At 58.7% G+C, this 13,186-nt stretch overlaps 1 protein-coding gene across 2 annotated transcripts in view; it reads right to left on the bottom strand.

The window, feature by feature from the left end:
• LMX1B (LIM homeobox transcription factor 1 beta) overlaps nucleotides 1-4,552 on the bottom strand; it is an 84,004-nt gene extending 79,452 nt beyond the window's left edge. For both annotated transcript variants that reach the window (XM_039730831.1, XM_039730833.1), the window contains exons 1-2: nucleotides 4,155-4,552; nucleotides 3,672-3,858 (exon numbers count right to left, since the gene is read on the bottom strand). In XM_039730831.1, coding sequence (XP_039586765.1) covers nucleotides 3,672-3,858; nucleotides 4,155-4,293 — 326 coding nt within the window. In that variant the 5' untranslated portion in view covers nucleotides 4,294-4,552. The remainder of the gene's footprint in view (nucleotides 1-3,671; nucleotides 3,859-4,154) is intronic.
• Nucleotides 4,553-13,186: the final 8,634 nt, after the last annotated feature.

The following is a 13,186-nucleotide window of genomic DNA, read 5'->3' as shown; positions in this document are numbered from 1 at the left end:
TCCTGCGCCGGGCTCCCACCGCATTCCACAGCCCGTGCTCCGCGAGAAACAACAGCCACAAAACCCGGGACACTCACTGACGGGAAGCTTTTGTTGCATTTCGAATCTAAAACGCAACTGGAGTGAGAAGCATCAGCCTCAGTGCTACGCTCGCGTGAAAGCATTCCCAAAATCCGGAGAGGGCAAGGCTTCCCCGCAGCAGCGAGGCTTCGGGGGTTCCTTTCCTTCCTGCGAGGGACGTGCTGCTCCGTGCTGCAAAACTGCACAGCACAGCCAAGCCCAGCCACCGACGAGAAAGGACTCAAGGATGAGGAACAGAAATACATGGCGGGTCTTCTTAATAGCATCCAAAAGTGATGCTAAAAAATACCTGACACATGAAAAAGAACAAAAGCCCGAATATTTCTCTTTCTCACCCTAAGCAAAACTTAGAATGCATTAATGAAAAATTATGACATAGCGACTGTGGGTGTTTGCTACCTGGTCCCCTGAATAAAAACCTCTTTTAGACCCTTTATTTCCAAAACTTAACCAGGAATACAGATCTTTCTATAAATTATATGCAGTGCTTAGATATGCAATATGTATCCTGGAACAGTTATTTTTCATAACATATCTTTTTTTACTATCAGCAAGAACCAGGGCAAATCGCTATATAACACTGGGCAGTGAGAGAAAAACAAACTAGAAAGGCACAATCACAAAAAAAAAAAAGAAATACACAAATGGAAAATAAATGCATCATTTATAAATACTAACGCTTTGTAGTAGAAAGCATTGTTATGAGTGATACAATAAGTAAATTCATTTAAGCAAAGAACCAAAACACAACTATCACAAGCCTTCTATTTTTGAAAAAAAAACCAAAACAAAACAAAACAAAACAAAACCAAAAACCAAAAATCCATTAATTCTGAAGGTCTCAATTTCTCAGAAAGAAAACTTCTTGAAAAGAAAAAAAAAAAAAACAAACCAAAAAAAAACCCCACAGTGTAAGGTTCCAAAAGTGCAGCAATTTGGCGAAGTTCTAATTAAAATCAAAGAGATTCTGCTTGACTGGGGCTTGTGAAAGCCTTCCCTGGTGCCACTGCTCTGGGTTTTTTTTTTTCTTAAAAACCTTGCCATCAAATGCACCTGACCCTCAAAATCCTAAATTTTAGCAAAATAAGTACTTTGCATTAACTCAAAACATCAGTATGTTCTCATGCAAGCCGAATTCTTTCTTTAAAAAGAGACCAAAATACATGCCCAGCTTATCCCACTGACATACTGATGATATTTTTGTGATAAATTACATTTATCAGGCACCTCTGACTACTTCAAACTGGGCTTGGGCTACTAATCCACCTCCCCCAGGATTTGCTGTAACATTCCAAGCACAAAAGTAGCTTCCCACAGCCAACATTTTTCTTAAAAAAATAAAAAGCAAAAAGAAAAAGAAAAACTGTTTTCACCCTTCCCCCTAACGTGAAATGCCCTTGTCCAAGGATGGGCAGCAATCATTCCTGACCCAGGGAAAGGTGTAAGGTCTGATATCTGACCCATCAGAAGCTTGCTTTCATTAGAAAGATGAGACACCATTTTCCCAAAGATATATACACAGCACTTGATTATAGTCCTGGGAGTTCTGGAGAAATCTGACCTTTTAAATTACATTACTACGTACAGAAAAATCTATTTAAGGCAAATTTCAGGAACTGAGATATTTAAGTAAACTTTATTCTCCTTTTTTTTTTTTTTTTTTAAATTTTCCAGTTATTTGTAAATAGGACTCAGGATAACAAAAAGCATCTGATATTACTGATCCCTGTCTTGCTCCGTGCCGGTTCCATTCCACCTCACTAGCCCAAGGCGTTCCCACTGAGCACACAAGCCTTTCCCATGCCGGTGCTCCAGCACCGGCTCTGTCCTCTCGCTGTAGCTGCCTCTCGCAGCCCGCTCCCGGCTCCACTCCCCAAAGCTGATGGATGAAACTGCCCCTCTGCACAGCCCAGGGCCACTTGCACGGACAGACAGCTATTTTTATCCTCTAGCTACCATAAACGAACATTTCTCCAGCTCTGAAAGGGCACGCAATCCGTGTCAGCACAGTTTCACATGTTTGCTCTTTTGGGCTAATAAAATCTCAGAGAAAACAAATTCTGATTTAGCGTGTCTCCCCTCCCCTTGCCGTGAGCCGCTGCCGCTGTCAGTCCTCGGGGGCACACACAGCAGGGCACCATGTCATGTCACACTAGGTGCTGGGATTCAACAAAGGCCAACATGTTGATATCTTTTTATTGCTCGGCAGCCTGGCTACCCCATTTTCCCCCTCTACAATTGGACACTTGGTAATACGGGAAATTCTGAGGCAGTAACAATTCTGTTTTCAGTCAGAAAAGTATTTTTGTTTTACAAAGCAATAGTCTCTGATCTTGCTTTTTAGGTCACTAAGTACAATTCTTTATTTTACAGAAACTAAAGTTGGGAACTTAAGAGAGTACATTTATTTTCAATTAATGTAAATATTTACATTGCCAAATAATGCTTTTTTAGGCAACCTAAAGACTATTCGACATTCTTTACTAATTAACAAAAACATCTAAGGTGTTGCTACCTACAGAAAAAGAAGTTTCACCGATCTACAACTGCAGCGACCACAGGGTGGTTTATTTTGTGTAGAAACCAAAGGCAAAGCCCGTGGATGGGCTCCTGAACAGGGCAGGAGAAAACCCCAAAGGTGCCGCAGCCCCACAGGGGTGGGATGGCGGCAGCCCACGGGCAAGCCCTGAGTTATTCCCATGCACAGCGCCCGGGCTACGGAGGACTCTGGGAGCTAGCGAGGGCTGCAGCATGAAATAACATGTTTTGTTGTAATTCCTAAACAGGGGGACATTTATCTGGGCCATTTATACAAGAGTTATAACCCTCACAATATTTATACTCAGCATGTCATGTTAGCATTTACTACCCGTTTCCATGGAGATGGATTTTCATGCTGTAGCTATGAAATGCACATTGTTGCCACTAAGCCACTTCAGGCCTTTCTGGATGCCTGCTGAATGCCTGACAAAAGTTGATGCAAACCAATAGTTGTTGTTCTTTGTTTGTTGCCAGACTTCTAGCAGAGCCATATTATGTCCTAGTGATTGAAATGCCCATGTTCGCCCCCCTCCCGGCACAAAAAGGATCCTCAATTTAGGTGACAAGCATGAAGTGGGCTTCTGCAGGGGAGGGCGGCCCGGCGCGGGGCCGGGCTCCGTCCCTGCGCGGGGCCGCGGCGCGGCGGGGGCCGCTCCCGACAGCGCCTGACATTTGGGGATAAAGCCGGAATAAGAGAGAGCGCGGGCAGCGGCGGGGCCGGGCCGTGGCCGAGCTCAGCGCCGGCCGCGCCGGTCCCTGGGCCGGGCCCTCTCGAGCGGCTCCGCGGCAGCGGGCGGCGGCGGGACGGGACTCGCGGCGGGCACCAGAGTGCCGCGGGACGGGCACCGGGCCGCCCCATCGCCGTCCCCTCCGACGGCACCGCACGGTACCGGCCCGCGGCGGGCCCGGGGCGGGAGGCAGCCCTGCCGGTGTCTTCGGTCCCATTCGTGCCCGCCGCGCAGCCTGCGCCGGGGTCCCCGCTCGCCCGAGCCGCGCCGGGCCGGGCCGGGCCGCCCCGGCGGGACCCCCGCCGCCCCCCGCGCCCTTACTGTTGGTAGTCCTGCTTGCAGTAGAGCTTGCGGTCCCGGAAGTAGCAGCTGGTGGTGAGCGCCTGCTGGCACGCAGCGCACTGTAGGCACTCCTCATGCCAGGAGGACTCGTTCACCCGCATCAGGAACCGGTCCGAGATGGGCCGCTGGCAGCCCTCGCAGACGGCCTGGTGCTGGCACTCCGACCCTGCAACGGCAGACGGCGGCGTCAGGCGCCGGCCCTGGCCCCACCTGGCCCCGCTCCCGGCCCCGACACAACCCGGCCCCGCTCCCCAGTCCCCGTCCCGGACAGCGCGGTCCGCCCGGCCCAGCCGGTTGGGAACACCGAGCTCGACGGCTGCCGCCGGCCCCGCGCCCCGCACCGCTCGGGGCTGACCGGCCGCAGTCGGCATCAGAGCGGCCGGGCCCCGCGGAGCACAGCCCCGGCACCGAGCGGTGCGCGGGACCGCTTTCGGGGTAGTCGAGAAGCGACCGGCAACTCACCCAGCAGCACTCCCAGCGTGGCCGGCCCCGAGCGCAGGGGGTGGTCTTCCATTTTAATGCCGTCCAGCATCTTGGCGCAGTCCGGTGGGCCCCGCGGGAAGCACCTCTCCAAGGACTCGGGACCCGTCGCGATGTCCATGAGCGGCGGCGAGAGGCGCTGCCGGGCGGCGGGGCCGGCTCAGCCCCGCGTCGGGCCGGGCGCGGGGACACTCTGCGGCCGGGAGGAAGGAGTCGCTTTTATTTTTATCTGGAAGACATGAGGAGCGTTTCCTGCCCGGGCTTCCAGAGACGGGGGGCAGAGGCAGGAGCCGGCGCCGCCGCCCATGGGGCCGCCCCGCTACACGGGCGCGCACATGCCGCGCACACGGCGCCGGGCAGCCGCGGTGTCACCTGCTCGCCGGCAGCGCCGGACCCACGCCCTGCTTGGCGCGGAGGGCCCTCCCGGGGCGGGGCGCGGCGGGCCGGGCGGGGCGCGGGGCTCCCGGCGCTCCCAGCCCCTGAGCCGTGCGGCGGCCCGAGGAGCCGCGCCGTTTAGAGCAGGGGCCGCGGCGGAGGAACACACCCCCCGGCGCCTCACCCCTCCTCAAACTTGCTGACATTTGAACTCCATTGGTGCGCGGCGTATCGCTGCGCCGCGGTGATCCGTCTCCTCGACGTCAAATAGTGCCCTGGCCCCGCCGGGCCCCCGCGGCCCCTGAAGCGCGGCGGCGCCCGGGGCGGCCGGCTCCGTGCACCCCGGGCCCCGCGGGCCGCGGAGCGGGAGAACGATCTCGGCTGCCGAGGGTGGCGGATGAGCGGGGCCCCGGCCGCTCCGCTCCCCGCTCCGCGCCCCGCGCTGCTCCTGGCCCGACGGCGGCTCTTGGCTCCTGCCCTGGCCGGGGTAGGTAGCAGCGCGCGTCCGGCGCCGGGCCGCGGGCAGGTGGCGGCCGGAGCGTCCCTCGGGGCGCCGGGACCGGCGNGTGCCTGCGCGGCGGCGGAGCCCCTGCAGCTCCCGCAGCCGCGCTGCCCGCTCGGGTTGGTCGCCGGCGCTCCGGAACGCGCGGGGCTCGGCGCGGTGCGGGACAGCCCGCGCTCCCCGCGCCGGGATTCCCTCTGAGCAAAACACCGACGGGAAAGCGATCCTGCGTGGAGCGCCGGACCCCGCGCTGCCGGCTCCCCTCGCGTGGCTGTTTCGTTTGTTCGTTTTTGTTTCTATCTTTGCTTTTTTCCTCTCCCGATACCGTTAAAAATCTAAATTTGAGGAAATTAAAATCCAGGAAAGATTCTTTGCAGAGATTCTTAATGTGACCTGTGATATGCCACGACCCTGTCAAAAGAAGGAGTATATTTTGTAATGTTCCCAAAATATTGATACTTAATAAGCAGGACGAGTGTTAACTTGAATTACTTAATGCTTCTATTTTGTGGGTCTTAAGATAAAACTTATTTTTATGCCGTTTTCGCACAGAAAAATTATTTGAAAGAAATTCGTCACTGTGTTTGAGTAAATTATTTTGGAAAAGGTTTTCAGTAATAGAGACTATTTGTTTTTTTGTTCTGGACGTTAGAAATCAGAAAATCTTTGTCGTTAATGCTGAAAAAATAATATATGATTATTTAATTCTGAGATCAAGATAAAGGCTGCTAAGATTTCACAGTTCAATCAGTGGCGCAAAAGCTGCTCGTGTACATTAATTTTTTATGTCCCCTTCCTATTTTCGCGTAAGGATTCGGAGTTCTCCATCACACAGGGCTTCCATCAAATTGTCTTCTACAACTGCGTGGAAAATTAAAGCTCCTGTTTCCGCAGGAGTTTTCATAAATTCTGGTTATAAAAGAACGAGAAAAAAAACCTCCTCAAAACCCAACGAAAAGGCAGCGCTGAGCAGCAGGACCGGGAAGCAGAGCGAAAGCCCGCAGCCCTGCACCCGCAGCAGTAATTCCAGCTTTGTTCGTGGGCTTTACTCGCAAATATCACACTAAAGGTTTGTTGCTTCTCTCCGTGTGTGTATACGAGCACTGCGCCGGGTAATTGTTATCCCCGCTCCTGCCCCGAGAACAATTCGATGAGGTGTTATATAGGTTTATACAATGCTTTTAACGAAAAACGAAATGCAATTAAAACACCCACGCGCAAAACCATCACAGAAATAAACCCTAACCAGACTAGGTAGCCCCACCTCCCCGCGGCTTCCTTCGAATTGTCCTTTTATTTGCAAGGCAAATCTCTTTGTTTTGAGTTAAATTTGAGAGTCGAACAAGAAAGCCGGTCCCAATCCTTCCCAAGCGAGGCAGGAGGAAGGAACCATCGGGATTACTAACAACGGGCGAGCCCTCTGCACCGACTGCCCCCCGGCGCCCCCGTCCCGGCTCCCGGCGCGTCGGTCCCGCCGGTGCGCGCACCCGGCGCCGCGGGAGCGCAGCGGGAGCGGGGCAGAACCGCGCGGAGTCCGGCAGGGCCACGGCCGTCTCCGCACGAGGGAAGGGGGCTCCGGGCTTTCTCCGCGAAAGCGTGCGGTGCGGCGGGCGCGTGGGCGTCCGTGCAGCCTGCGCGCATTCCCGGCCGCCCGCACGCGTGCTTTCCCCGGTACCGACGGGCACCGCCCGCTGCCCTGCTGAGGCGGGCACGACCACTGGGGTGCGGGTCGGAGCGGGCCGGCGGCAAGGCGGGCGCTGCCCCGCGAGGCGCGGGCCGGGCTGTCCCAGGCGGTGCCGTGCCGGGCTGACCCGGGCTGTGCCGGGCCGGGCCGGGCTGTCCCAGGCTGACCCGGGCTGTCCCGGGCGGTGCAGGCGGTGCCGGGCCGGGCTGACCCGGCTGCCCCCTGCCGGTGCGCGGCGGAACTGCGGGGGCTCGGCGGGCCGGGGTCAGCCGGGGCGAGCGGGGCGAGCGGGGCTCACCGCACCGGCTGCTTGCGGCGCTCCCCAGCCCTGGACGGGCGGAGAGGCCTCCAGCCTCGCGGGGCGCGGCCGGGGCCCCGGCTCTGCGGCACCGCGGCAGCGGGGCGTGTGGGGAGGCCCTGGGCAGCCGCGTGCCCGCGGCTCACTGTGTCCTGTTCTTCTCCACCCACAGCCGGACTGCAACTCGCTCCCCTGCGGAGCCCCGGCCTTCCCCGCTCGCCAGCGGCCGACGCCGGTGCACAGAAAAGCGCCCGTGCCGGGGGCGTTCGGGGAGCCGGGGCACCAGGCTGCCGGCACAGCTGCCTAGCCTCGGCACCGGCACCGAGACCGGCGGCCGGCCCTCGGGCGGCCTCGCTGCCGGTTGTCCACGGAGCTTCCCGCAACAGGGCGCTCCCCAGACTGGCTCTGCAGGCCCGCAGCTCCGACCGGGCCCTCGGCGGCAGCGCCCGCCTCCCGGTGCTTCCACATCGCCGGGCCTCTCCCCCGGCCGCCGACGTGCGGGCAGTCCCGGACCGGGCCGATTTGGCTCGGTAGCCCGAGCGGAACGGCCCCTGCCCGGGAGGAGCCGCCGCCGGCGCACGACGGTGACTGATCCAGCCCGCGCTCCCCCCTCGGAAGGATGGATGTGAACGAGCTACTAAGTGTAGTTACTAATAACAATAACAATAAATTATCGGACTGTTGCTCAGTAATGCAAACAAATGTTCCGTGAACCACGCGGAGTCTCCCCGCGCCTCGCAGCAGCCCCACCGGGACCGGCCCGTCTGACGAGCGCTGTTCCGCGGCCCAGGGAGACAACCCTGCTCGCCCGGCGGCCTCACGGAGCAGGTGACAGGGCCAGCGATCCGGGACGGGGCCAAGCAGGACGGCCGATAGGGGAGGTGGTGCCGGGGTATGCGGCAGAATGCGGTCGGAGGCCGCGCCGCGTGAAAAGCGGCGAGCACGGAGCCGGTATTTTAATTAAGCAGGACCTCTTTGATATAGGCCGCTTGATGCTATCTATCTCTGCTCTCTGTTCCCGTCACGACAGCATTTGGGTAGGAAAATTGCTGAGCGAGGCGGGTCAGGCAGGGCGGCGGTGCCGGAAAGCCCCGGGGAGCGGCGGTGCTGCGCAGCGCTGTCCCAGCCCCGCCGCGCTGCGGTGCCGCCGTGCGCCTTTTCGGGGGGCCTGGAGGAACGGCAGCCAATTTACCATGATTAAAGGCACAGGCGAGGAGGCGCCACGCATTTGCATGCGCCTTCATCTTCCCTAAGTGGATTTTTGAGGGCAGCGCGGCAGACAAGCTCGGGCTCCGCGTTCCCTCCGCCGCTGGAGCGCCCGTCCTGGTGGAGGGCTCGAGCCCCCCGCCCGCCCCACGGAGCCGCAGGACCGAGCTCGGCTCTAAGGCCCGGCGCTGTCACACTGCTCCGACGCGGAGCGGCTCCGGCACCGGCCCCTGCTGCGGCTCCGTGCTGTGCCCGCGACCAACCCGGCGCCGGGCACGACCCGCAAGGGCTGCGCCCGAGGCGGAGGCTGCTCCTCAGCCTCCTCGGGCCCGCGGCTCTCGCTGCCCGCTCGCACAGCTCTATCCCGGGTTCTATCAGCCCTGTCCTCACCCGCCCTGAGCCGCAAGGACCCAAGGGGCCGGGCCGGGCCGGGCCCGGGACAGCAGCGGCGGCCGCCGCGCTCGGGGCCGGTCGCGCCGAACGCAAGCGCTCTCTCCGGCCGCTCGCCGGGGGCAGGGACCCGATGGGGCGGGCGTGACGAGCCCGGCTGGCAGCAGCGTGTCGCGCACATGTGCCCCCGCGGCGACCGATGCCAGGTGCGAGGCTGGGGGCAGAGTTTACCGCCGGTCTCTGACGGCTCTGCGGGTTTCCCAGCCCAGGGGGTGTGGGAGGGGTCCTTTCGCAGTTCAGGGCAAATACCTTCGTTTCACTGGGAAATTCTACCTCTCCTTGGAGCTGGATCCATTATACGGGTTTAATATCCGCTCTTTTACAGCTCAGTGTTGTAAAAGGCAGCAGCCAGGTCTGTGAACTCTGACATGTGCACCCGGGGGGGTTGGGGGGGGAACGGCAGGACCTGACGGCGCGGGGAACGCCTGCGAGCGCAGCCTTTCATCTGCCCAGCCTCTGCTCCGGCCCCGCCGCGGGGCGGGGGCGGCGGCGCCCCCCACCCGTGCTGCCCCAGGGCCTCGGGGTCCCTCCGCGGCCGCGGGGCTCGGCGGCCTCCGGGGCGCTTCCGGGGGTCTGCGGTGCCCCTCCGCTCCCGGGGAGCGGGCTGGGCCGTGCCCGCACCGGTGGCCTTCCCGCACAGACACTCGGCAGGTGCCCCAGAGAGCGGGCGAGGGCCGGGAGAGCAGCGAGCCGGTGCGGGCGCTGCCTGTCCCCGCTGTCCCCGCCGCGGGACGCGCTCCCGCAGGGACACGCTGGCAGAGCCGCGTCTCCTGGGCTGGCGTGAGCGGGGCAGTGGGACGGGAAAGGACGAGGCCACCCCAATCTTCTGCTTTTTCTCCCGAGAGCTGCCAGGTGCGTGGAGTAGCCCGGGCGGGGGCACCGGGCCAGGGCAGTCCGCGGGGCACGGCGAGCGCTCGGCGCCGGCCGGGCGGCGTCGAGAACGGGGCGGGAGCCGCTCCCCCGGTTCGGCAGCTGCCGGGCTGGCCGGCAGGGTCCCGGCACCCCCGAGCTGCATCCAGGGCTCCCGGGGCGAGAGGGTGCCCGTGCCGAGTGGCGCCGGGAGCCGTCGGGCCGGGCGCAGGCGATAGCGCCCACTCGGCTGGGACCGCTCGGCGCAGGGAAGCGGGCTCCCGTCAGAGGGTCAGCTCCTCCTCTGCTTTTCCGAGGCGCTACGGGATCCTTTCTGTGGGTTTAATAGAGGAACCTAAATACAGGTCGATTTTCGGGGGGGAAAAAATAACAACAACGAGAAATCGTTTCCTTTTTGTTCTGGGAGGCCTCTCCGTTATAACCAATGTTTCCCCCCGCCGTGCCGAGGGGAGCACGGGCCGCGGCCGCGCCGAGCCGCTCTCCTTGTCCCAGCGGGGCCAGTGAAGAGCGTGGGCCGGGCAGCCCCGCGCAGACCCCGCTCCGCCGCCGCGCCCTTTGCGCGCCCACGCAGCCGCTGCCCCGGCTCTTCTTGAAAAGAGACGTGAAAAAACGCGTTGGGGAGGAAGAGGAGAAGAGGAGAGAGGAGTGGACTGTGCCTGCAGACGACGTCGCTTTTACGTAAAGATGTGACCAGCGGGAGCTGCAGTCAGGGGTGACGGCGCTGCAGCGGCTGCTGAGGCTCTCCGGAGCTGCCTTTGTCGATAGAAAACGATCACTTGCAACGCGAAATATCAGTAAGCAGCGCTGCCCCGAGCGGAGCGCTCCGCTCTGGTTTGTATTAGCGATTATTGTGCTGTCATTAAGGAATGCAGGGGTGGAAGGATTTGCTTCGGGACTCGAAACACACACGGCTCAGGAGAGAAGCAGAACGCTGCAGCCTGCGTGCCGCACAGAAAGGGGGACAACGCCGAGCAAACCCCGAGAGAGGCTAAGGGCAGTCGGGAGGCCGTCCCTCCTACCCCCCAAGTCGAGCCCAGTCCCGGGGCCGCTCCTGCCCCGCTCCCCTCAGACCCTCCTGCTCTCCAGCACCTCGCCGCTGGCAGCTCGTGGCGCCGAGCGGGGCGTGATGCAATTCCCAGCGCGGGATTCCTCACCTGCTGCCAGCTGATCGCTCGGAAGGCGCACGTGAGGCTGCAGGCTCTTCTGGCAGCGTTCCCTTGTCCTCTCTCCTTTTCTCGCACATCTGAGTTACCTGGCATGCCAGGTGCTGGCATGGTGGGACCTGGAGCGTTCTCGGAGCGCTCCGGGGCCGCGGGGCCGCATCCGCGCTGCCCGCAGTGCTGCCGGCGGCCGTGGAGGAACACGGCTCATTTTCCCTCCCATTATCAATAAACCCAGCTTACTGCTTACTATTTCTATTTATCTCTAGACGTAAATGTATGCAAACTGAGCTGCGGCATCGAATTGTTGAGGAATCCCTTTCCCTAGGTCTTTTCCTGAAAGAGCGCCTCTGATCCTACGGCTGAAAAGTTGTCATGGACAAAAAAAGCACTTTCACCCTCAGTTAGTCAGGGACATGGGTCCATGTGCCACCCCTTCCCACAACGCAGACTTGCTCATCTCAGATCGAGGGACCCGCATGTTTTTCGTTGGAGTCGCGGGGACCGATTCTGCCTTAATCGAGACGTTTTGGTGTCTCGGGCTCTGCGTGTGGAAAGGGGAAAAAGAGTCAGAGGGCGATGGAGCAGAGTCCCCGTTCCTAGACCAGTTTTGGCTTTGCTCTTTCCGTAGGGATTCCCTGGGTATTTCTGAAGTCCAGTATTTGCGAAATGGCCGGGGAAAGGTGTTCCCCAGGAATAGATATTTTATAGGACACACGAGTGCCCAAACAGTCGCATTTACTATAAAGTGGAGCATCCTTCCAGCCGGGGTGAAAGGGACGACAAAGAGGGAGTTGAAAGACCGTATTGAGAACTTCAAAGTGTGATTTTTGATGTTCATATCCCTGTGGATATGAACACATTCCCGTTTTCAGTCACGGTCACCTGAAAGCTCGGTCAGGGTCAGCGTACCACCCTCGCGGGAATGATCTTATGCTCTGAACGAAGTCAGTTCATTTGCAAAAACTCTTGATTTGTTCAATCACTTGCCCACATAAAACGAGTTCCGTGCGTGCTCAAGTCCTCATCGTTGCTTAAGCCCGATTTAAAAAAACAAAAAAACCCCAGCCCCTGAGTCCCAAGCAGCCCATCATATAAACGGGTCGATAAATGCATTTACCCTCCCGATTCTGGCTGCGGCTGAGGCACAGGGCACTGCAGCCGAGCGCAGGCTGCGCTCCCCGGCCGAGCCCCGCTCCGCAGCTCGGGGGGCTCAGAAGGAGAATTTACAGCAGGACAGGCAGGAGAGAGCCGGCCAGCCCCGCTGAGCTCCGCTCCTTCCCCGGGAGGCTCCCGGTGGCTCCTGCCCGGAGCCGAGCCAGCATCCCGGGACAGAGCCGAGCTCGGGCTCCCGAGCACCGCAGCACCTGAGCGCCCGCGTGCTCATTTTTATCAGCGCCGAGGGATGAAGGCATTGCTCACAACCGCGGGGACAGCGGGCTCTGCGCGAAGGTGTGAGAGCAGCCGGGGGTCACCGCAGCCCCTCGGGCCGTGCCCGAGCCCCGCTGTGGGAGCTGGGGAGGGAAGGCTGAGGGGGCTCCTCTCCGGCAGGGAATGCCGCCGAGGGCAGCGTTCCTGCCCCCAGGAGCTGGGGAGGGAAGGGTGAGGGGGCACCCTCGGGCTCCTCTCCGGCAGGGAATGCCGCCGAGGGCAGCGTTCCTCCCTGCTGCCTCCAGCCCCAGCACCGCCCGCAGCGCTGGGCCACGATTTCGTTTCCACACCTTGTACGCTGGACAATCTTTTCCCTGCCTTTGTGTGGGAAGCAGGAGTTACAGTCAAAAATGCTAAAAAAAATTGTGGTTAATTAGTAAAATAATACATTTAAACAAGACATTAATGAGTTATATTGTTATTGATAAGATATTAAAACGCTGCTGTTAAATGGGGAAAACAGGTGTGAAGTTTGCGAGATTTTGAATTTTCAAGCTCAATTCCACAAAGAAAATAGAGAAACATTGCACGTCTCCATTTTGCTGGGGAGTCCTAAAACATCTCTGCTGCCAGAGCAGGAGGTATAAAGGGCAAAACATGGTACGGATGAAGAGGAATTTTCAGAGTAACGTTTTGTTTCCTTGTGGCAGGTGAAAGACAGAACAGTTGCTATTGGTGGTTAAACAGAGTTTTCAGTATTGTGAGATATGGAGCTGAAAATATCGTATTCTCAAGCAAGAATGTGTGCTTCTAAAATATAATTACGTAGGAAAAAAATAGAATTTTAATTTCAATTACAATTGTTCTATGAGAGACAGATGTGAGCTGCTAAAATGTTTATAATGTAGCTCAACAATAAAAAAGAGATATTAAAGAAATATGTGTCACTGATGGGATTTGATTGGCAGGTTGTATTAATTACAAGACTTTCACCTCTGAGACTGCTGTTCCAATCCAGAGAGTGTCCAGGGAAAACAATTTAAAGTTTGTTTATATATTCTAAAATTATATAAAATCAAGTAGGCATCTTAAAAAAGA

This window comes from Passer montanus, unplaced genomic scaffold (genome assembly GCF_014805655.1).
Source record: "Passer montanus isolate IOZ18808 unplaced genomic scaffold, ASM1480565v1 scaffold73, whole genome shotgun sequence".
Taxonomy (NCBI): domain Eukaryota; kingdom Metazoa; phylum Chordata; class Aves; order Passeriformes; family Passeridae; genus Passer; species Passer montanus.
The sequence above is the reverse complement of the archived record's forward strand: the minus strand, read 5'-3'. Positions and strand labels throughout refer to the sequence as shown.